We start from the raw sequence: 24,334 nt of genomic DNA, 5'->3' as shown, positions 1-24,334 counted from the left end.
CGAAGACAGAGAAGGCCAGTGCTGGCGTAAGAGGCTTGTTCCCTGGATGCTGCCAGGGGTAACCTGTAGAGTCAACCCCAGCCACTCAAAAATCACAAGATTGGCTTAAAAATCATGAGATTTTTTTAAATACATTTGTCTTTGCCGTCTGGTTTCTGAGCTTTCAGGGCCCCTTGCTTCACCTTTTCTGGCTTTTTTCAGCCACTGTGAGAGCGAGAGAGTTATTTTGGGGAAAGAAAAAAAAAAAACTAAACAAACCTAAAGCTGAGATTCTCTGGTGTCCAGCAGTGCCGGCTACGTTCACCAGCCACCAGCTCTACCAACCCCTCGGCCTCCATCCCCAGCTCATCTCCCTTTCGGTACCACCCCGGGGCTCCAGTATTCTTGCCAGCAAGTTAAAGAAGTATGAATTGGATGAATGGACTATAAGGTGGATAGAAAGCTGGCTAGATTGTCATGCTCAACTGGTAGTGATCAATGGCTCGATATCTAGTTGGCAGCCAGTATCAAGCGGAGTGCCCCAGGGGTCGATCCTGGGGTCGGTTTTGTTCAATATCTTAATGATCTGGATGATGGGATGGATTTCACCCTCAGCAAGTTCACAGATGACACTAAGCTGGGGGGAGAGGTAGATACGCGGGAGGATAGGGATAGGGTCCGGAGTGACCTAGACAAATTGGAGGATGGGGACAAAAGAAATCGGATGAGATTCAACAAGGATAAGTGGAGAGTCCTGCACTTAGGACAGAAGAATCCCATGCACTGCTACAGGCTGGGGACTGACTGGCTAAGCAGCAGTTCTGCAGAAAAGAACCTGGGGATTACAGTGGACGAGAAGCTGGATATGAGTTAAAAGTGTGCCCTTGTTAGGGTGACCAGATGAGATGAAGAAAATATCGGGACACTGGGGGGCAAAAAACAAAAACAAAAACGAGTGTTGCCGGCCGAACAAAATATCGGGACAAACAGCTAAAAATGAGGACGGTTCCGATTTTATCGTGAAGTCTGCTCACCCTAGCCCTTGTGGCCTAGAAGGCTAATGGCATACTGGGCTGTATTAGTAGGGGCATTGCCAGCAGATTGAGGGAAGTGATTATTCCCCTCTATTCAGCACTGGTGAGACCACATCTGGAGTATTGTGTCAAGTTTTGGACACAATACTACAGAAGGGATGTGTGGATAAATTGGAGAGAGTCCAGCGGAGGGCAATGATTAGGGGGCTGGAGCACATGACTTATGAGGAGAGGATGGGAGAACTGGGCTTATTTAGTCTGCAGAAGAGTGAGGGGGGGATTTGATAGTAGTAGCCTTCAACTACCTGAAAGGGAGTTCCAAAGAGGATGGAGCTCGGCTGTTCTCAGTGGTGGCAGATGACAGAACAAGGAGCAATGGTCTCAAGTTGCAGTGGGGAAGGTTTAGGTTGGATATTAGGAAACACTATTTCATGAGGAGGGTGGTGAAGCACTGGAATGGGTTACCTAGGGAGGTGGTGGAATCTCCATCCTTAGAGGTTTGTAAGGTCAGGCTTGACAAAGCCCTGGCTGGGATGATTTAGTTGGGGATTGGTCCTGCTTTGAGTAGGGGTTTGGACTAGATGACCTCCTGAGGTCTCTTCCCACCCTAATCTTCTATGATTCTAGGGCAGGGGTGTGCAAGCTACGGCCTGTGGGCCACATCCAGCCCACCAGATGTTTTAATCCGGCCCTTGAGCTCTGGCCAGGGAGCGGGGTTGGGGGCTTGTCCCGCTCCGTGTGGCTCCCAGAAGCAGCGGCATGTCCCCCCTCCGGCTTCTATACATAGGGGCAGCCAAGGGGCTCCACACGCTGCCTACACCTCAAGTGCCGCCCCCGCAGTTCCCATTGGCCGGGAACCGTGACAAATGGGAACTGCAGGCAGGAGCGCTGCCAGCTTTTCTGCCGCCCTAGGCGGTGGAAGGTCCGCCCTGAAATGCCGCCCCCCCCCCCAGAGGCGCCAGAAGGTCCCGCTGCCGAAATACCGCCACGGTTGTCACCCCCCAAATTGTAGTGCCCTAGGTGACCGCCTAGGTCGCCTAATGGGTTGCGCTGGCCCTGACTGCAGGGGCACTGCCTGCAGACAGGACAGCGTGCAAAGCTGCCTGGCCATGCTGCCGCATAGAAGCCAGAGGGGGGACACGCTGCTGCTTCTGGGAGCTGCTTGAGATAAGCACTGCTCAGAGCCTGCACCCCTGATCTCTGCCTGCACCCCAACCACCTGCCCCAACCCCAATCCCCCTCCTGCCCTCTGAACCCAGCCCAGAGCACCCTCCTGCACCCAACCCCTCATCCCCAGGTTCACCCCATAGCCCTCACCCCCACTGCCCCCTCCCACACCCTGAACTCATTTCTGGCCCCATTCCAGAGCCTATACCCCCAACTGGAGCCCCCACTGCCTCCCGCACCCCGACCCCCAATTTCATGAACATTCATGGCCTGCCAAACAGTTTCCAGACCCAGATGTGGCCCTCGGGCCAAAAAGTTCGCCCAACCCTGGTCTAGAGCGATTCACGGGCGCTGAGCGCCCAAGGAGGAAAGCCAAGGACGCGCAGCGCCGGACACAGGCCAGACCCACCTGCCGCGTGACCCCTGGCCAGGGCAATTCCCCGCTGCGCGCCCACGAGCGGCCGGGCCGGGGCTGCCCCAGCGGCGGGGACGGGCCCAGGTGGCCGGCCCCACCCCCGGGACAGGCGGGCCGTGCGGGGGTGGGGCTCGGCGGGCCGGGCGCGTCTCGCTGCCTCCGCCTGCAGCCGGCGGAGCTCGGCCCGGAACACGCACCTGCCCGGCGGCGGGGCGGCGCTGGAGGCTCCGGGCTCGCTCGCTGCACAGGTAGGTGCTGCCCGCGGCCGCCTCCCCGCGGGGTCCCGCTTCCTCCGCCGCTTCCCTCGCGGGGCTCCCTGTGCGCCCCCCCCCGGGCCCGGCTGCAGGTACCGAGCCGCGAACACGGGACCCTCCCTCCCTGTTGTCCCGGCGCCTCTGCGCAGAGCCTGCCCCCACCGGCTCCCCCCGCTGCACTGCGCCTTGTCCTTCTCCCCCACCCGGGCAGCCCCCTTATTTCCCACTCTGGCCGCTGGCCCGGGCTAAGGGGGAGGCAGCAGCCCGGGGTGGGGATGGCATCTTGGCTTCCTCCTCTTGGACGTTTGGGCCAAGACATTGGGGGCTTTGCGGAGCTGGGACCTTCAGCCTCCTGGTGCTACTTGCTCTGGCTCCCCTGGGGCTGAGCCCGGCCACAGCGATGCATTGAAGAGAGGAACCCCCCTCCCAGCTCTCCTCCTTGGCTGGTGGCACGGAGCCGTGGCTATGTGGCAGGTGGGGGATGTGGTGCCCACAGCCGGGTGCGGCTTGTTGGCAGGGCCAGGGGAAGGGGCAGTTTGCCTGGGCACCCCGGTTTCAGTGGGCCCCCAAGCCAAGAGGCATTGTGACCTGGCATGCAGCGGCGCAGCCCCATTCCCTGATATTTAACCCAGCAGCCCCCCAGGCCCAACCTGAGTGATGCTGTGACCCCCTGAAGTGAGAGTGGTTCTGTTGTGCGTAGCGTGGGAAATACGTGCCGGGTGCCCCTGCCAGTGGCTAGTGCAGGGGTAGGTAACCTATGGCACGCGTGCCGAAGACGGCACACGAGCTGATTTTCAGTGGCACTCACACTGCCCGGGTCCTGGCCACTGGTCCGGGGGACTCTGCATTTTAATTTAATTTTAAATGACGCTTCTTAAACATTTTTAAACGTTATTTACTTTACGTACGACAATAGTTTAGTTATAGATTATAGACTTATAGAAAGAGATCTTCTAAAAACGTTAAAATGTATTACTGGCACGCGAAACCTTCAATTAGAGTGAATAAATGAAGACTCGGCACACCACTTCTGAAAGGTTGCCGACCCCTGGGCTAGTGCATTGCACTGGGACTCGGGAGACCTGGATTCTATTCCCGGTTCTGCCACTGGTTTGCTGGGTGACCTTAGGCAAGTCCCCATCTGCTTCAGTTTCCCCATCTCTAAAATGGGGATAACAATACTGACGTTTTAAAGACCGATATGGATAAAAAGTGCTCTATAAGAGGGATTATTATTACTATCTTATCACTTCACCTTATGGTTCATGCACAGTATTTGCGCCGAGTCTGAGTCACTCATGGGTGCTGAGAACAGGGATAGTGAGCTTTAGTGACAACCTGAAGGTGTATCTGTTTGGGGTAACTGATGACTAATGGTCACCAGCAGTTCTCCCATGCTGTCATGTTTTGATTTGAGACTAGTTGTGGTCTGCAGCAGAAGTACTTGTATTACCACTGCATCCCCGCTCTTGAGTTGTACGTGAAGTCTCTGCATCAAACTTGAAAGCCTGTCCTTCCTTATTTGTACCACAGAACTGGGAGCGGGTGGGGGAATGGCTGGAGAACCACGTGCTAAAATCTTTAGCAAAGCTCTTTGGGTGTTTTTATGGTTGTGTTTTTTGTAGCGCGCAGCAGCTCAGATTTTTGCAGAACTCTGCTCAGTGATGGCTTTAACAGTCTCCCATTCTCAGAGTGGCATGTTTCTTGACCTCTGGGAACAGCAGCATGGAGAGATGCAATGTGACTCTATATTAAGGTGATAGTCTGATCTCTTGACTCCCCTCCTGCGACATCTACTGAGCTCCACTGGTGATGACTAATTTGAGAGAGCTTCAGTTAATTGTTCAGGATGCAGTGATGGTTCGGTGTCTAGACATTTCAGCAGCGTTTATGGACTGGAAAGCCTGGTCTATATATGGATTTTTATACCAATAGAACTATTTTGGTTAGGGATGTGAGATTTATTTTTCTAGAGTAGTTACACTGGTCCAACCTCTGTTACGGATGCAGTTCTGTTGGTGTTATGCTCCCCTTCCTGTTTGGGAATAGCTGTAATTGTGTGTCCATGCTCTTCCGACTCTCCTGGTAAAGTTGAAACAGTCCAGCTTGTGTGTAGACAAGCCCCAAGTGTGTGTCTGTGCTTTTGTTGTTGTTGTTGTAAATACAAATGTTGCAACTTGTAGGTGGTTGGGTGTATCACTGACACTGCGTCTGCACTTGGGCAAATCATCCAACATCTTGGTGCCTCACAGCCCCATCTCTAAGAGTGCTACTGCAAGGCTCCCCCACCCATCAGGGATGTTGTGTGGCCAGTAAAACACTGTTGGGGCCTCAAGGAGCTCTAAGTGGTGAGTAGAAACTGCTATTGGAGACTAATTCCTTCTGGTGTTAAGAGCCCAGTTCTGTCTACAGAAGCCATTAAACAGGTACATAATGCGGAGCTGGGAGTCTCCCAGAGGTCAAGACGTTACTTCTATCACCACTGGGAGCTGAAAGCAGAGTGGATGTGAGAGCCAGGTCAGTTGCTAACCCAGAGTTGGTGGGTGTGATTGGTTTCTTTAAAGAACTGCCCTTCTCGCTTACCTGTTCCCAGCTCCCATCTAGGGGTGGAGACTGGCACTGCAAACCAGGCCCTGGAGAATGGGACAGTCCTGGTTCCGCTGGCTGTCCTGTAGGTGGGGACACTTCCTCTGAACGTCTGGCCCTGCTCTCCCAGCTGAGATGGGTTTTGTAACGTTCCCCTTTCGCGGCCTCCACCCTGCCTTGCCAGTGGGGAGAGTGCAGAGTGTCCCCGCTGTGAGGCTGCCCTGGCAGGGCCTAGCCCATGCTTTGTTGTGATGATGTAATAAACCTAGCTCTTTTGTTAATGTCTTTCCAGCAGAGGATCCCAGGAGCACTATAAAGGCAATGAGCCGAGTAGCCTCACAACACCCCTCAGTGTAGGTGTGGTGGGTAGAACACCCACTTTGCAGGTGGGCAAACAGAGGCACAGAGCACTTGAACAACAGGCCCGAGGTCACTCACAAGTAGAATTTAGGAGTCCTGGCGTCCAGCGTGCCGCTGGAACCACGAGATTCACCATCTCCTTAAGAGTCAGCAAACTGCTCCTAACCGGAGCGCAGCTTTTCTGCAGAGCCTGTGCCTGGCTAATGCTCTCTTGCCTAACAGGTTCCCCCTTGCACTGTGAAACCGAAAACTAACTGTTGGGTTTGCATCCAAAATCAAATCTAAAAATACACACTGAATAAATTGCTGCCCAGCCTTTGGGAAATAAATCCCAGCAGCCAGCACGGCTGCTGAAACCAAGTATGTCAGGGACTTTCTTGGAACGACAAAATAAACAAACAGATTGTCTGACTGGGGGCAGGTTCCAGGGAGAGGAATTGACATAGTTTCCCCCGCCTCAACTGCATTTATTAGACTGTGTAATTGTTCTTGGACAATACCTGTATTTAATTTCTGTGGCCAGTTGGGGCACGTTCAAAAGAGTCTCGCTTTGAGCACTGAAGCAAAATAAATGAAGAAATACATAAGGGCTTGTATATACAATTAATAGCAAGGCAAGAAAGTAAGAGGAGCTTTGTGACCCATGTAGCACTAATCCAAATAGTTCGTGACTCTTTTCCTGGACTGAGAAATAATGGCATAAAGAAGACACTAAGCTATTCCCTCTTAATTTCCCAGTCAGGCCAATATCTTCAAAGGTGACTTTGGATCCCCAGCTAAGACCCCATAAAGGGGTCTGGATTTCATAAAGCCTGGAGCACTCTGAAGACTAGGTCCCTTTCAGGTGTCTCAGGCTGGGCACCCAAAATCACTAGTCTCTCTTGCAAATCTTCATCTTGGTCTCTCTTAGTTTGTAAGCTCTTTGGGCAGAGATTGTCTCTGCTTTGTTCTCCTGTACAGCTCCAAGCCCTTGGTTGGAATAAACCACCAATAAGTAAGAATCCTTTTGTACCTTCCATTTGAGGCTCTTGGTGTGCTTGCAAATAGTAATGAATTAGGCTCCACAAAAACCCCTGTAAGTTAGACTCGCAATAGCAACAGTGAGACTTGTGCAAGAGGTAAGTTTAAAGCTGGTGCTGTTGATTCATCAGGTGGGGCTACTGCTTGAGAGCCAGTATTGAGCCTGTACTTAGAGTAATGTGAGCTTACTTGGGTGATGCTGGACACAGTCTTCTCGATGAGATCTAAAACTGTAGGTCTTGTATGTGACCTGTGGTCATTAAGAATCAAATGGAATTTTGTGAAAGAGCACAGAGGGCAACCCCAGTATCCTTTCCAGTGTGTAATTGGAGTGATTATGAGCTGCCAGCCAAAAGGGCCCCTGCCGTTTCTGTTCTCTGTTATGTCGCTGCTGCTTTTCAATTAAGAGGTGTCGGCGTTTCAGCCACAGGTATATAGATTGAATAAAGCACATTTAAGTTTGTGAAGTACTTGAAGCAACAGATATTAGTCAAATGTGACTTCTTATTGATGAGAATAGTTGAGAGCGGTGTGGTATGAGGCTCTAATTCATGTTGATGGGGTGCTGTGGGGACCCAGAATGGTAGTGGCTATGTAAGAGCAAAGCACTCCTCTGTTTACTGCTATCTTAACTCTGGTACTGCAAAGCAAGCAAAGGAACCTGCCTCTCCCTTTCTGCCTCCCACTGAACAAACTGTTCAGGGAGAGGCAGTCTCCTGGACAGATATTATTGATCTGTGAACTCGCAGCAGGTGTTCACTCCACTCCTAGTGTGACGTGGCATGGTCTGGGCTAATTGCAGATTAAACAATTTCCTCAGCTGTGAAGGACTGTAGCCAATCTGACTGATGGGAGGGATGTGGCAGGGTTAACTCCTGGCTCTGTTGTTAAACTGACCATAGGGGTTGATAATTAGCAGAGTAGCATCTCTGTATCTGCTAGGAGGTTATTGGCAAGGCCAGAAACTGGATTTTAACAAGGGTCCTGTTGTCTTGTGACCAGTAATATCAATAGACACTACAGATAAGGATGATCAAATCTCATGCTTCAGGACACAAGCAGATCACTGATCAGGAAGGAATCCCAGCACTGTGTAAAGGGCCTAATTGTATAATGCAGTCTTCGATGTTCCTTTGAAGCAGGGCTTGATGAAGCCAATCCAGTATGGCTGATTCTGTGTTCCAAGTTGACAGGTTTCAGAGGGGTAGCCGTGTTAGTCTGTATCAGCAGAAACAATGAGTCCTTGTGTGACACCCCCCCACACAGTCAGTAAGGCAACTCCCATCTTCTCATGTGCTGTGTATTTATACCTGCCTACTGTATTTTCCACTCCATGCATCTGATGAAGTGGGTTTTAGCCCATGAAAGCTTATGCCCAAATAAATTTTAGTCTCTAGGGTGCCACAAGGACTCCTCGTTGTTTGTGCCAAGAGTTGTTAGTGAATTTCATCTGTCTGGAACCCAGGAATTGCCACACGGATACAGACTAGCTCATCTAGTCTGGTGTCCCATCACTTCCAACTGCGAGACCCTGCAGAAGAGAAAGAAAAGCACCTAATGCTATACAGGGGAGATTTGGGGGCGGATGAAAAAGAAATTCCTTCCTGATCCCTGCTAGCAACCAGCTTATGCCCCAAAGCATAAAGAACAGCATAGTATAGCTGCCAGCAGCAAACATTCCTTCCCCTGTCAGCGTCTGATCCTTCTCTTTGTGGCGTATAGTTGCTGCAGAGCGGTTATTGCTTTTCCGTGACAGTCAAGTTTAAAAAACAAAACAAGACCAGCTTTCCCCGGGAGCTTGATCCTAGTTCTGTACCTTGTGTTTTGGTAGGGTGTGGAGCGGGGGGGTTGTTTCTGAGTCACCTTCTGCCCCCACCCTGTGCATATGCAAACATAAAATGAGACTAACCCATGAAATTGGCCTTTCATATGTGTCCAAATCCAGTGAGAGGTGCTGGGTGAGTAGTTCTGGGGGCATCACATGTAGTGGAGGTAACTGAGTGAGAAGCTGAATGTGGTATGTTGGGATTAGCATCTTTGAGACAGACTCACCCCTGGTCCCCTCTGACAGAGGGCAGAGCTGAGCGACTTCAGAACTAGCCGCTGCCCAGACTGAAAACACCTGATCCAACCGGTGTCGGCATGTTGGAGTCTTTCCCTCTTTATTGCCTTTTCCACAGAACGGAATGTCAGGTAGAAATGGTATTAAGATCCACCGCCCTGGAGCCACGTTTCCTGTTCTTTCCTGACCAGCTCAGCTGGTCTCAGAAGAAGCTAGATCTAGTTTCTCCCTCCATCCTGACTGTCCAGCCTCCCTGAGCCTGTGTAATATCTGTGCACAGCACACACAGCTGTTTTCAGGACAAGTGTTCCAGGGGGGGAGAGGGGAAGCCCGTAGCTCAGCCCTGCAAGGTTGGGAAGAGCCTTCTACTTGGGTCCCAGTGGGAAGACTTCTTCTCCTTGCCCTGAATGAAGCTGGAGAGCCTGGCTCACTTCTTCAGTGCTAGTGACTGGGTAAGAAAAGGGCCTACCTAATGGGTCTGGTACGTGGTAGCTGGTAAGTAACTGGTGGGTCAGTGTAATCGGACTCGAGCTAAGGTGCTCCTGAATGCATCCCTGTGCAGTGATCCTGCAAACATGTAGGCACGTGCTTAACTTCACGCACACGAGGTGTCCCACTGACTTCAAAGGGACAGCTCGCGTGAATAAGGCACATACGTAAGCGTCTGCAGGCCAAGAACATACCGAACAGGGCCCTGTCACTTCCTTGTAGATTTCAAAGCAGGGGAGAGAGGGGTTACGGGACTGTTCTATAAAGCACATGCCGAAGCACCCAGTCTAGGAGCTGGTGTTGGAAGCTGGTGTGAAGTTGTACGGTGCACTGTAGGGAGTGAACCCCCTCTAGATCCCTTCCAAATCCATGCTCGCTCCGCTCAGGGAAGGCTCTCTATGGTCTGCTGGGCTTTGTCTTTGTCTTCCTCAGTAGGAGCAGATTGTGGAACTTGCTTCTGAGTCATGAGAATAAATTGTGGTGATATCTGGTAATACTGGAGGTGATGAACATGGGGATGGCCAGAGGAGATCAGGTAGCCTGTAGCCTGTCTCTGGCAGTGGCCTGACCAGATGTTTCAGAGGAAGATGCAAGAACCCTGCTGTAAGCAGATGTGGGGTAATCTGTCACTCACGAAAGCTAAACCAAGATGCTGGGTCCAAACGCCTCCAGACTTGCAGAGGTTCAGAAGCCGCTTTGAATCTGAATTTTGCAGCTGACTCTTGTCCCGGAATTGGGTCAGAGCCAAACTTCCTCTCCCCCATCCCTCAAACAAGGTGGCCTCATGGCGTGGACCCATTTTTCTTACTATTTAGTGCTGCTGTTTGCAAATGTCCCTGTTTCCCCTGAGAGATGAAATGACTTGCCAGAGGCCACACAGTGACTCAGTGTCAGATTTGGGATTACAGTTCAGGAGCTCTTGGTTCCGAGGTCTGTGCTCAGAACAGCAGAACCCACCTCTCTTTCCCAGAGCACCTCGAGAGAGCTGCAATGGCTGTAGTTTGGCAAGTAGCTAGAGTTCCTATTTTGCTTTCTCTGTTAGCTGCCTTATTTCCACTGCTGCTAAACAGGGCCCTTCTCTGCAGCACCGCCTGTGTCAATGGATGGAGCATGGCGGTTTTACCCTCCTCCCTCCGACAGGATGCTTGGCAGGACACTGGCCGGCACGGGGCATGTATCCCTTGTCCAACCAGATGAAAATGAGCAGCATCTCAATCAAACAGGCCTTTGTAGACCAGGCTGACTTGTCTTTCTGCCAGTTATTGTAAAGAAGAACATGTTTCAAGTCTTGGTCTGTGTTTCCTGTTCGATGGTTGTTGATGGGGAATGGTTCAGCGAGAGCTCAGTACAATGGGACCTCAGTATGGGCAACTTGGAGCATGCTTTTTGTGAAATCATGTAATGGGGAGAAAAGGGGCATGAGTGTAAGTGCATTAATTGTGTGGCATGTCACGTTAGCATTTATCTCCCAGAAAAGCAATATGCAGAGTAGGGTCTTTGAGGTGGCCGCCGCTTGCAAATGGGGTCACCCCAAACTTGTCAGTAAGGACTTTGCACCCTCATGTATGCTCTCTGCTGTGCACTGGGCACATGCCTGGCTTTCCAAACGGCTCTAGAGACATGTGGAACCTTTGGGGGAGCTGAGGTGCATCCTCTGTAGTGCAGCTGTTGTATCAAGGTGTGGAATCTTCTAGAGAGAGCCCAGGGTGGCAGCAGAGGGCAAGTGTGTAGGGTGACCAGATGTCCCGATTTTATAGGGACAGTCCTGATATTTGGGGCTTTTTCTTATATAGGCTCCTATTTACTCCCCTCCTCCCCCCCCCCGTCCTGATTTTTCACACTTGCTGTCTGGTCACCCTACAAGTGTGCAGGAAGTAGACTAGAGAGCAGTAAGTAAAGGACAAGTGCAGCGGGTGGTGTTTGCACCCTAATCTTCTTCCTGCTCCCAGCTTGGAGCAAAGAACTGGAACTTGCTCTGGTGACATCAGCCCTAGAGCCAAGCAAAGGAAGTGGCAGAGCTTTGAAACCCAGGCACGGTTGCCAAATCTTTCTTTTCCCTCTAGCCAGGGTGTGGTCTGTGTGTGCATTTCTCTCCTTAACTCGTCCTAAGGATGGGAGGAACTCCCCAGTGCTGGCCGGATTTGTGGTGTGTTTGTATTGCAGTAGTGCCCTGGAGGGTCACGCTAGGCGTTGTATAAACACATAGAAAGATAATTTTTTAAAGGAACAGTATACGGTATATTTCTTATCTGCCCTCCCCGTGGGCAGTAGACTGACTTTATCTCTGGACCTACCAGCTGATCAGTGGCACCTTCGTTTGTGTTGTCTTTCAAACCCAACCACTTCTTGTGAATGTGTGCAGTTTTGCACCCTCTATGAATTAGCTGATTGGATTGAGGGTGGTGGTGGGGGGGGGAAGTCATGAAAGAATTGCAGGTGCTGTTACCTTGTGCCCACGTGTAGCTTTATCTGTAGTTACCCACCCCGAGGTGAGGGTTTGCACCTACTTTAATCTGTGAGAGTTCAGCCCCCAAGACCCTCCCACCATAGGGAGGTTATCAATAGAAGGGGGATCCCACGGTGCACAGCAGAGACCACATAGTGCTCTTTCGATAATAATTGCTTTCATTAGCCAACCAAACAGTACATACACTGCAACCTGCTAAGGGGGAGACCAATACAGAATATTGGCGTTACTCACACCAGGCCTTGTGGAAAAACCCTAAGAGCCAGTCTTCATCCTCCTCCTCACTAGTGGTTGTCATCCTGGTGTCTCCCCCCTCTCCGCCCTCCCCCCGACTAACACACGCAGGCCAGGATACGGCTTTTATAATGTGTTACACTGATGCCGCTGGGGTTCAGACATATTTGTGAAGGTTTTAACCCCTCCTTATTTGAACTTCCACACGCCACTACTGTTGGGGTGCCCTGTTTTCATAGGCCAGCTCGTTTCCCTTGTACTCGTTAAAGTTTACGTCACCTTGTCACCATAACATTTCACCCCAGTTACCAATGGGCATCTTGTGGTGGCTGCTGCTCTCTCGTAGACGTTATTATCCAAGGTCAGCAGTTATTTTCAGAACATCAGCATATCGCAAACAGATACAAGTTCAGTAGGTTTATTACTAATTTACTTAGCCAAATTAGGCCTTAGGATAAATTAGCATATGCTATTTTATGGGCCTGGGGCCCTGTGTTACAACATTAATACATACTTATATTTCACTCCTGTGTCTTAAATATACCTGATACCTTTTATCTGTGGCTACATCATATAAGTGGAGACCTAGTACAAAATTCAAGCCCTGGAATTTCTGGTTGCTGTCCCAGCTGGGTGGGAACCAGGGTCCATTCCTCCGAGACTTTCCTTTCCTTTGAACGATGCAGTATTAAAAGGTGGGGGACTGCTGGATAGAACCTAGGCGTAAAGGTTGGTGTGCAGTGCAGTCCCTCCTTGTCTCCTGGGGCTGTTTGGGGGCAGGAACTTGCCTCCTGTTGAGTGTTTAAGGAGAGGAGATGCAGGAGAAGTAACGATGGGCTGGACAGTAACTGCCCGTATGTATTCGGAAGCTCACTGGGGATAATGGATGGGATCTAACATGGGGGGGAAGGAGGGGCTGGAAATTCTTGTCTCTAGTTTTTCACAGAGAATGTTTTGATGGGAGAACAAACAGCTCCTTTGTGGTCTTTGTTTTTGAAAGACTCCACAGAGCTGCTGTGGGCTTCTTGGGTCCATGGTGGGGATTCACATTCTTACCTGCGTGAGTCCTGCAGGCCCCTCAGCTCCATAAGCCTGGGTTTCACTTGGGCCCATGGTGCTGCCAGCTGGCTGTTTGCAAGAGGCTCCGTTTCTTCTCGTAGAACTCAGCCTCAGTCAGTTAGCGTGGGCCTGTCTGATGGCACTCGGGTAAAGTAGACAGCTCTCGGTGTTCATTTTTGAGTCATTTATTCTTGGTGGGCTGATTGCTTACGTGCTGGGCAAGGCCGTGGTACTTTCACTTTGGTTTCTTTTTTCCTTTGTTAAATTTCTCTAGCTTAGCTGTTGCTTCCAGATTCCCTTGATGTTCACAACATACAGCTCGGGCGTGGGAGACCGGGTTTTGTTCCCGGCCACCTGCAGGTCAAGTCATGTCACCTGTCTGGGTCTGTTTTCCCCTCCCACTTTCTGTCTTATTTCTTTCGTAGTCTGGGGCACGGACAGTCTCTCACTGCATGTGTGTGCAAGGCACAACAGGGTCACAATCTCAGTCGGCGCTTCGAGGTGTTATTGAAATATAATAAATGAGATCATGTGACTTCTTTGGGTTTTTTTTTTTTTTCAAGTCAGCTGTTCTGTGTATTGATTTATTTGCTGGGTGTTTTGTTTTCTTTTTCTCCCATCACAAAAGTCCTAGGCTAGCTCATGCTCTTGTTTGCTGTCAATGCAGAGTAGATTTCATTTTCCAGACTCTCCTGCGCAAACATGAAATGCTGCAAATGCTGGGGGGAGAAGGGGGAGAAAATGTTTGTTTGACTCTTTAAAAAAACCAACCAACCAACCAAACCCCATCCAGTCCTAAACCCCTCTGTGCTGGTCCTGGATCTCTTTCATTGACCCCTGTTCCTGGAAGAGGGCCAAGCTCCTTAAGCCTTGTGCCCTTTCTGTTTTCTCTGCAGGGTCCCTGGCTCCCCACAGCGCCAGCATGTCTCACCGGCACTCTGACGGCTCCATGGGTGACAAGGCCCTTCTCCTAGAGCGCAAGTTCCGTTCAGAGCTGCGGATAGATGCCGATGTGCCCTTTCCCTCTGGGAAACGCAGCTCCATGGCAGCACTAGACAACGCCCAGCGCTCCCCGTCCCCCACCGAGCCCCACCGGGTCATCCTCAGCACAGAGAGCCCGGCCGCGCTCAAGGTGGGCACCCAGCAGCTGATCCCCAAAAGCTTGGCCGTGTCTACCAAATCCAAGACCCCTGCCCGCCACCAGAGCTTCGCCGTGCCCATGCCGAGTAAAGAGGCAGCTCGCTGCGACCTCAAGCGGATGTCTGCCCCCAGCATTTCCCTGGATGACCTGGACATCGAGATGGATTCTAGCGGGAGCCTCAAGCGCAATCTGCGGAACACGTCGTACCGGGCAGCCATGAAGGGACTCGGGAATGTCGAGGAGCCTGAGCCTTCTAAGAGCGTCGCCACCCTAAAGCCTGTGTCGCAGGACATCAACGCACAAGCAGCACGCAGCCCAGGGAGAAACAAGGTAGGCCCGGTTGTGTGCTTCCAGTCCCTCCTGCTGCTGGAGTGTCACCTGGGGCACGCCAGATCTGCCCTGACCTGAACAAAAGGTTAGTAGTAGTTGTAATACCTTCGCTCCTAAGAGCACTAGTCATGGAGCAGGAGCTCATGGTGCTAGGTGCTGTACAAACACAGAACAAAAAGATGGTCCCTCCCGCCAAGGAGCTTACACTCGAGATAACAAACTCTACCTCTTCTATAATGACAGGTTTCAGAGTAACAGCCGTGTTAGTCTGTATCCGCAAAAAGAAGAACAGTACTCCTGTTCTTCTTTCTACCTCTTCTACCACCATTCCTGGCCAGACTCCATCAGTTGAAGCAGCAGCTGCCTGGGTATTCCTGGGGCCAAAGCTTAGACCAGAGTTTTGTTCTCATCTGTACAATTCAGCTGAGCACTGTGGTGTCTCTGGTCACTCAGCCAGTGGGTACGGTCTGCCTCTTAGTTAAGCCATATATAATCACCTCCCGTAATGGCTGGGTTCCAAATGCGTGTGGAATTGTGTTGTGAAACCAGTTAATCCAGGTTTTGAAGCTCTGCTGTTCCCTAGACTGGTTCTAGTGCACCCATATCTGGCGGTTAGTCACCAGTGTAATACTGGCTGGGGAAAAAGTGGCTGATCCTCGCTGCCTGGGTGGCCTTCTGCTTTCCTTGGGTGCAGGTTGCTAGTGATCACCCTGCTGGTATGTTTGACGACTTGGACACGCTTTTGAAGAGCAGCTGTATGCAGTGAGCATGTGTGCTGGAAGGACTGCAGGGCCCGTCTTGCTGCCTTAACTCAGTGTCCAGACATTGTGCTCTTTCACAGTCCAACCCCGGGTCCAACACAGCTGAGAGAGTCAGGGTCTGATTTCTATCCCCTTGCTTTCTCTCATGTGAAATTACCATAGCAAATCCACACGCTTCCGGCCCCTCCCCTCTCTCCCATTAGCAGATCCAACTTCTGTAACTCCACTCCCTGCAGATGGCATTAATTACTACAGCTTGACCCCGAGGTATGGCCAGGAGGGGTTGAGAGGCCAAAGCATAATAAATAAACTAACTCCCAGGCTTCCGGTGGTTCTTATGGGCTGTCTATGGCTATCCACAGCAGCCAGGTCATTACATGTACTTGCTTGAGATTAAATGAAATACACCTTCAGAACTGCTGTGCCTTTCAGAATTAGGGTTTGTGAGGTTGGGGGCGGGGGAGGGTTTGAGATCCGTCCAGGTTAAGTTTTAGCAACTAAACTCCCTTGGAAAGGTTGTGGGGGTCGGGGCAAGAACAGGCTGTGTCGAGCTGATGTAATCCTCTGGGAAGGATGCGATCCAGCTGTTTAACATCCGCTCATGTTCTGCCTGGCGCCTTCATTCACTCATAATTGCATCTAAGGCTCGTGGCTGGGGGGGGACTGCTTGTTTTGAAGTGCTTTTCACAAATGTGCAAGGAACAGCTGGTGGGGAGTGGACTGAGTTTAGATGGCTGTATAGCATTGGTGGTTAAGCACAAAAATGTATTTCAGCACGTGGTACAGCACAGGTGAGTTGCAGTCTGACGCCTGTCGGCAGTGCAGACAGACTCCACTCACAGAAATGGGTGAAGCTGCTCACGTGAGCCAACTTAACCCCATGCATTTTAACAGTTCTCAGATTTGCACTGTGCTGGGGGCTAGTGTTTGTAGAAGAGTGGCATAATCCCAGAAACAAACGAAACAGGCCCTACCACTGGTTAACCACAGGTATCTTTTGTATGCGTGCTGTGACAAGAAGTAGAGCGGCTGCGTCCGGCTGAAAGAAATACTGGGATCACTTTCAGGCTGTTCTGACCCAAAACTCGGTAACGTAAGGTGAAAGCTGAGTCACTCAGGTGGTTTTTTTTATTAAAAGCAAACAAAACTGCAAGCAAGACCAACTGGAATTCACATGTTTTTCCTGAGGGACAAGGATGGTATTGACTAGGTAACGAGCTGGTTAGGTAACTTCCTTTTTTAAGGAACTAAATTTAAAAACAAAACAAAACTCCACAAAATTGAGAGAACCCTTGGATTCTGTCCCCAGCCCTGCCACTGATTTGCTGTGTGGCCCTGAGTAAGTCACTTAGCCCAGTATTTGTCAAAGCTGGCCCCTGACCTTTTTTTTTATGCTCCCATTCTGGATAAGTCAGCTTAAGCTCACTGGACTGGATTTCCAGAGATCAGAATTGGGGGGGAACTCTGCCAAAGGCAAAAGAGAGACCCTGGCATGAGAGGAGAATCAAGCCCCTTATTTTTGATACAGAGCAGAGTTTTTCTTTCTAGCCTGTGATGTAGGTAAATTGAGGCCTATTCTGGGTGTCTTCCCATAGTAAAAATTGTTCTGACCCTCCTTGTCGTTGATGCCCCTCTGTGGCTGTCCACTTGTGACCTGATGGGACTTTATGTAAGTAAAGGGTTCTGCCATGAGAAACATAGATGCTTAAAGAAAACACCCTTTCTCTCTGCACACACAACCTAATTAGCTAACCTTGCTACAGAGCTTGGTGTTTGTTTGCGTTTCATCCAGACACCAACTGGGATTTTCCTCTTGCATGTTTATAGTTTCCCAGTTGAAGACAAAGGGGGTGGAAAAGAGAGATGCTCTGTCAGTAAGCTATCAGAGGCTGCTAACAGGCTGCCTGTTCACTTTTAGCCAATGCTGCTAATGGCCAAAAGTTGATACCACTTAAGAGCGCTTTCCTGACCTGTCAGGAAAGGAGTGAAGGGTGGAACCGCCTTGCTTGTTCAACTAGCGCATCCCCTGTCAGTGCAGGATTACTCCCTGTTGGACACTTAATCTACTCCAGGGTTGGCAGCTTGTGTGAATTCTGAAGACTGAACTCCCCAGGGTGTCCCTCTCCAGATCCAGGCTGGGGACATTGAGGGGCCAGGGAAATAGCATGTGTATTACCGAGGTTGCAGACACTTGGCTTAGTCTGTGGGTAAAGGGCAGACCCAGGGCTGTCAATACAGCATCTCCCGGTCCCTGTAAAATGGACCTAAAGAAATCAGACTCCAGCAATGGCTTGTTATTCCAGAGCTGTCAGGATGAGGTTCGATTCTGTCCACCCACGTCTTGTATTGACTCTGTCTTTCCTGCCACTCTTTCAGAGAACACTCGGGAGGAAGCGGATGCAGAGACATGGGGGCTCCTTTAAGGATGGTGAGTTGTTTTTTCGCTCCTGCTGTTCCCAAACTCCTTGGTGTTGCTGGCGTCAACCTCCACCCTCATCCCAGCATCTGGGTGTCAGGGAGGGTTAGTGAGTCTCTCCCAGCTGAGAGGTGCCCCCTATCCTCACAGCCATGGGCAGGTGCCCTCCTGGATCAGCCTGAGAGAACAGCCAGGGTCCTGGTCTGAGCATTCCCGGCGGGAATGAGCCATGCAAACAAGCCCACCCAGCGGATGGGGCTCGCTGCTCCTGGGTTCAAAGCACGAAGGATTGACCCAATCCATGAACGTTCACGCTTGAGGGGTGGGGGGAATGTAACCACCAAGATGTGTGCACCAGCCCCCGTGTGACTGCATCACCTGACCGTCGTCGTGCTTGTCCAACTCCTCCCCTTCCTCTGCTCTTGCCTTTAACCATTGACCTAGACTGTAAGCTGACCTGGGCAGGGAACCTGCCTTTATTTATTCAGTGGCGCGCTAGGAATCGCACTGGAAATAATTGAATTACTTGATGCAGAATCTCATCTGAGACTGCACTGAGCTTGTGTGAGTTCAAAGCAGCTGGTGTCCAGGGGTCCTGAGCCTTATTCTGAGAGAGGCATGTCCTGAGCCCACACCATGCAGCCAGGCACTCCTGAGCGCTATTGCCATGTTTGACATGAACCGCCTCTGGCCCAGGACAAGCTACCGGCCCTCTCTGCCTTGATTTCTCCACCTGTAAAATGGACTCCACAACATTGCCCTTTCTGCTGAGGATGATGCGAGGATTAACTGCCTCCGTGGCACTCTCTCTAGTATTTTTATGAAGAACTGAGAGCCCAGCTGCTGCTTGTGCTCCTGACCCTGTTTCCTGGGAGCAGGACCAGTCTCTTGCGGTGTGTCCCTGGCTGGATTTCCCTGCAGCTCCAGCTCTGCACAGAGCAGTTGCAGGGCCTGTAAATGTCTTCTCTGTAAAAACTCTCCCCTTGTATGTTTTCGCTAAGTGCCTTGAGGCTCCCGATTTGCCAGAGAGACCCCCTGACCTGGCCATGTTACGTTCAGCACTCGTGCGTCATCCATCCCTTGCCCCTGTGCCACATCCCAGCCTGGCCATGAATCCTGCCCCAGCTGAGGAGAGCCTGCTCCTGGGGGCCTTCCAGAGGCTGTCGAATGTGGGGTCCCTGTGGGCCTCACAGGAGGCCCTGGGTCTCTCCCCTCCCCTCCCTTGTGGAAAGGGCGGTGTGGGAGGTGGGCTCTGGGTGGAAGGGGAACGATTTCTCAGAGTCCGTGTGTAATTTCTTGGCTTGCGTCCTCTCTCCAGATCCCCGGCTGTATCAGGAGATCCGTGAGAGAGGGCTGAACTCTATCAACCATGAGTCAGATGATGACTTGCTCGAGGAGGACTCCGTTCCGGAGGAGCATCCCGTTCCCAACACCATTGTGGTGAAAAGCTATCGCCCTGCCCAGGTGACCTGGAGCCAGCTACCCGAGGTAGGGAGCAGGAGCCCCATCTCACGCTTTGTCCTGTCCTCGAATCCTCCCTCTGGCCTGCCAGAGAGAGCCCGCTGCTGCTGCTGCTCCCACTCCCGCTAACTCCAGGCAAACTACCAGAAGGATCTCTATTCCTGGACTCTGGTTTTCCTTCTCTTTCAATCTCCCTCTGCGTGTGCCCCTGCTGCAGGCGGGGCTGGGACTGGGGCTGTGTGAAGCAGGGCTGTGTAGATGGTGTGGGCTCGTACTAATGTGTAGTGAGGAGTGCGATCCGTTGTTGCAGAGGAGTAGATGTATCTGGGTTGAAGGTCGCTGTTTTCTCTCTTTGAGCCAACTTTGGTGCTCACTGCATGCGAGTCTCCCTAGGGGCTGGGGAGGTTTTATGAGCCTTTTTTAAATTTGGCTCAGAGCTGGGTTTGAGTCTGGAAATCTTGCTAAGCCAGGAAATGGATAGGGGGGTAGTGGCTGCTTTTTTTCCCAACCAAACTAAATGGGGTTTTAACACCACAAGACTGGGGGCTTAAGAGTCAGTGTTCGTGACTGTCACTGGCTTGCTCTGTCACCATGGAGAGTGCCCTAGTGCACCCAGCTGTAGGATGGGGCAGCCGCCTTAGGGTGCGGCTGGCAGGAGGAAAGATTAATGTTCATAAAATCTTCACAGAGACGGAGCTGATTGAGGGTCAAAGGGTTTAGTAAAGGAAAATCCCTTTCACTCTTTCCTTGCCAAAGCAGGTGAGATCCATATTTGCGTCTGATTGGCTATCAGCCCAGGTCCCTGAGCTGTCATTCCAGATAGACATCAGAATCCAATATGTGTGTGTCTGTCCGTCTCTCCCAAAAGCTCCCTAAACTCATTTATTTTTTATTTGTTTGGTAGAGGAGTCCCATCAGGAGAAAAACAAACGCCTTTTACACTTTCCAATAATAGTAAAGGCTGCCATAGGAGAGTATAAATCTTTATGAAAATCATGATTCATTGTTAGCCTGGACCAGAATATGACCTCCAAGGGTCATTGCCTCCAAGGCTGCAGGTCTGTTTTCATGGTTCAGTTATTCACCGCCTGTTCCCATCCCATTACAATTATTAAACTTCTTAAGAGGTGCCTCCAAGAAAGTCACTTGTAAGACCCAGTAATGAAGTTTAACACCAGACAGCTGTCCGGCAGGCCAGTTTAGCAACTGCTAGTACCTGCTTCAGTGTTTGCTTTGGCTGAGGGTGTTGTGGAGGTAGTGACCTGATAACTCTCAAACTACTCTACCCTAGCACCCTGCAAGGTTGGGGTAGCTGTATCTCATGCTCCAGGTGCAATCAGATTATTTGCAAGAGTCAGGAAGAATGTCTCGTGATACAGTTTTTCACCATTGACCACAGGCATTGGGAATGATTTTAATCCTCCTTTGAAGCATCTGTTTGCTGCTGGAGGCAAAGTGCCAGGGTAGGTGTCTGACCTGCTATGTCGGCTCTTATGTCCTTAGAGCACAGAGTGCAGGAGGCTGGGAGAGTTCCTGCCAGATGCCTTGGGCAATGGTGCATCCTCTGATACCTTTCCCAGGCTGCACATGGGACGCGATATTTGGTGGTGGGAGCAGTACTGTCCTTCACACCCCGCATGATCTTTCTCTGTCGTTCAGGTGCAGGAAGCAGGCATCCTAGACAGAATAACCCCAGAGGAACGCAAAAGGCAAGAGGTGAGAGAAACTGTTACGAATCCACGAGGGCTCTGTCACAGTCAGCTGGGGTTAGGTTAATGGGAGCCTTGTCCTAGGGGAGACTTCTCGGGTGCACTAGTGAACCTACTGCTGGTGGTGAGCATTGCTACGTTTCAAAAATTTGTGACTGAGGTCGCCATGGAACGACACCGTGGCAGTGTAAGCGTCTCTAGCCTCTTCAGTCCAACGTGTGTGTAGTTGTTGCACAGAGCAGGCCGTCATGCTGCTTTGCTCGTTCACGTTGTCTATGGGAATGATTGCTGCTCAGATGTTCCAGTCCTCATGGGTATATTGTTGTGTTTTTCCCCCCTGTGCCCCCTTGATTAGGCGATCTTTGAGATCATCACCTCTGAGTACTCCTACCTGCACAGCCTGGGTATCCTGGTGTCTCACTTCATGAAATCCGAAGAGCTGAAGGAGACAATGACCCAAACTGAGCACCATCACCTCTTTTCCAACATCGGCGAGATCCTGAGCATCAGCAAAAGGTAAATCTTGGACGGGAGCGCATGGGGAAAATCTACCCAGTAGTGGTGCCTATCGGGGTGCTGGGGAGGGGAAGGGGGGAGCATGCGCACGCACAGTTTTTGCAATTGACCCCAATCACTTTTAAGCAGTGGTCCTGTGCTAAATCAGTACCGCTGCTGCTGGAGTGGTCTGGAGTGTTGCTCTGACTGTGTGGTCCCAACACCACTGAACCTTGGCCTGGCTGCCCTCTACAGCTGGAGGGCGGCTGGGCCGAACGGTGGTGCAACCTGGCTCACCTGTACCTGTCTGTTCCTATACAGTGGAGCACTAGGGAGTCTAAGAACTCAACTCCTGGCGGCAGCAGCTCATGCACCGTATGGGTCAGAGAGAGGGGAGGCTCCCTGGCCACGGGAGACTTGGAGTCCCTGCTGGTGGGGAGTGCAGGGACCAGAATTTGCCCCATCCTCCAAGAAACAACTGAATTGGCACCAGGACTTGTCACAGATGTTAAGACCAGAGGGGGCCATTATGTTCATCCCGTCTGACCTGCATAGCCCAGGCCAGAGACCCTCCCCCTGTGATTCCTGCATCCAGCCCATAACTTCTGCTTAGTTGCCGCTTATGTTTTAGAAAAGCATAGAGTCTTGAGTTAAAGACCCCGAGTGATCGGGAATTCCCGCTGTCCCATGGTTGGCTGCCCTCCCTATTTAAATACGATTCATTTTGTTGAAGGAACAACTGGGGGGCGCTGCTGGGCAACCCATCGGGTTGCATGTAATATGTTGTTAGCAAACGTACCATTTACCCTCCTGCCTCCCCTTCCCCTCTGCTAAGCCCCTGTGCCATGGTGCTGAGCCCACCTGACTGGCATACCTGGGCGCTAACACCATGGGTATGTTCATGTGGCTAGTGTCTACAGTGTTGTATTCTCTGTGCAGACAGGGAGGAGCGCACAGTCCCTTCCTCAAACTAGGCAGTCTAAGGCCTCCTGGTGCTGCTGCTCTGCAGGGCTGGGTTGTCTGGCGAAGTTCGCGTGCGTGGGTAAGAAAGTCCTGCTGATAAAGCCGCACTCAAAGCAGCGTAGACACCACTGGGCTCCCTCGACTGGTTTCAAATTCTCATCCTTGTGCCCTAGAAGAGCCTTGTTGTGTGGGGTGTCTTCTCCCTTCGTCGCTCTGGCCCAGTGACGCAGGCGCAGGGGAATCTCCTGGCAAAGCCCTGGTCGAGTTCAGACAGACATTAGCCGGTAGAGCAGAGGCTGCCTGGGAGCCTTCCCGACCAGCCACTGCTTGTTCTGCCTCAGCTTGTAAAGAGGCTGCTGAAAGCAAAACGGCTACATCTCTAACGCACCAATGCAGGCGTGGCCTCTGCTCTTGAGGAGGGGATGAACCTTGCTGGCCTTGCACTGAACCGAAAGCTTGTTGGCTGTCGGTGAGCTGGGCTGTGTGAAAAATGAACAAAGGAAAGCACAAGCCAAAGACTCGTCAAGGCCTGGGAGCTTGTGTTGGGGGCGTTCCAGGGGCTCGTGGCCTGTAGCAGATGGGTGCTCTGTGGATGTCTGACTTACTGCTTGCTTCGTGTGAGAGCAGGGCCGGACTGGCCTGCAGAGGGTGGAGAGAGTTTTGGCAGGGAGGGAGCAATAAAATTACTCTTAAAACAGCTGACATGAAGAATCTGTTGAGGGAAGGATAAGCCCAGGACTGAGAACCAGGTATTCCGGAGAACTAATCCCAACTCTGCCACTTGTTTGCTCACTTAACCCCTGTGTGCCTTGGGGTCCCCTTCAGTGAAAGGAGGGGTGGGGGGGGGTGTAGCATTGGGCTGATTCGTTTGGCCCTTGGGAGGGGAGAGGACGTGTATCATAAACAATATTGCTATGATTGATTAAAAAATTGTTGCTTCACCTTCCTGAGCAATAACCAGTTAAAACAAAGTAATAAAAGCTTAACAGAATTCTCCGGTGGATAGATGGGCTAATCTATGCCGCCCTCCCATGCTCGCTTTCAAGGAGGTCCCTTCCCTTAATACATATGGTGTAGGAGGGATTTCTTGTCTTTCGTATACTGCACTATCTCGCCTGGCTCCTAGCTTGCAGTGCTGAGAGAATAGAGCCCTCATTCTCCTGGAGTAGTGAATCTGCCTCCAGCTGCACAGCAATTCTAGGCATTTGCAAAGCTCAGAGCAGACCGTACTGCTCCGAGCTGGGTCGCCCAGGGCAGAGGGAAATCCATCATTCTGTCAGTTAGAACCTAGCTTTTTTCCAAGAGCCCTCTGTGTGCGTATGGAAGCTTTTTGCTGGCGCTCTCTCCTCCCCCGAGGTCAGTGCTGACTGACTGACTAATGTGATGCATGGCCCAGGTGCTCTTGGCTTGGGGCTCTTTCTTTTATGACCTGTTGCAAAGCTCCCCTCTCTGCTATGAGCCCTGGAGTGAGAGCTCATTATAAGGAGCTCCTGGGTCTCTGGAGATCTGAATTAACATATGCGTGCACGCACAGCAGGATAGACTGAGACCTGCCAGGACCTTCGCGTCCTGGGTGGCCAAGTGTCAGACCCGAACCTGGGGATCATGTGAGCAAGAATGGCCCTCGTGAGGCATTGAATCCCAGTTATGTTCCATTAGCATCGGGGGTGATGGCTCATTCCTTTCTAAGTGTGTAACTCATCTGAGGCTCGAACCCAAACCCCAGGCCTGAACCTGGGGGAGCTTCAGATTCAATTCCAGACACTGGGGCCTGTCTCTGTGTTGAACCGCAGGTATGTGTTCCTGTACTGTCTGTCTGTCTCTGTCTCTGAGCGTGTCTAGGGAATGTCTCTTGTGAGGTGAGGTCTGATATTTAGGACCATGAACTATTCCTGGGAGGAAAGTTCAGATGCTGAAGCTTAAGCCTCTCAT

The 24,334-nt window shown here is 51.3% G+C and overlaps 1 protein-coding gene across 1 annotated transcript in view; it reads left to right on the top strand.

Annotated features, from left to right (window-relative positions):
- The first annotated feature begins 2,719 nt into the window (after window positions 1-2,719).
- The window catches only part of ARHGEF16 (Rho guanine nucleotide exchange factor 16), a 38,040-nt gene continuing 16,425 nt past the window's right edge, over window positions 2,720-24,334 (top strand). Inside the window, exons 1-6 of the mRNA XM_034753578.1 lie at window positions 2,720-2,843; window positions 14,023-14,597; window positions 17,735-17,786; window positions 19,093-19,262; window positions 20,895-20,951; window positions 21,300-21,460. Coding sequence (XP_034609469.1) covers window positions 14,049-14,597; window positions 17,735-17,786; window positions 19,093-19,262; window positions 20,895-20,951; window positions 21,300-21,460 — 989 coding nt within the window. The 5' untranslated portion in view covers window positions 2,720-2,843; window positions 14,023-14,048. The remainder of the gene's footprint in view (window positions 2,844-14,022; window positions 14,598-17,734; window positions 17,787-19,092; window positions 19,263-20,894; window positions 20,952-21,299; window positions 21,461-24,334) is intronic.

Source organism: Trachemys scripta, chromosome 19, assembly GCF_013100865.1.
Source record: "Trachemys scripta elegans isolate TJP31775 chromosome 19, CAS_Tse_1.0, whole genome shotgun sequence".
In the NCBI taxonomy this organism is placed as follows: domain Eukaryota; kingdom Metazoa; phylum Chordata; order Testudines; family Emydidae; genus Trachemys; species Trachemys scripta.
Note: the sequence above shows the minus strand (reverse complement) of the source record. Positions and strands in the feature narration are given on the sequence as shown.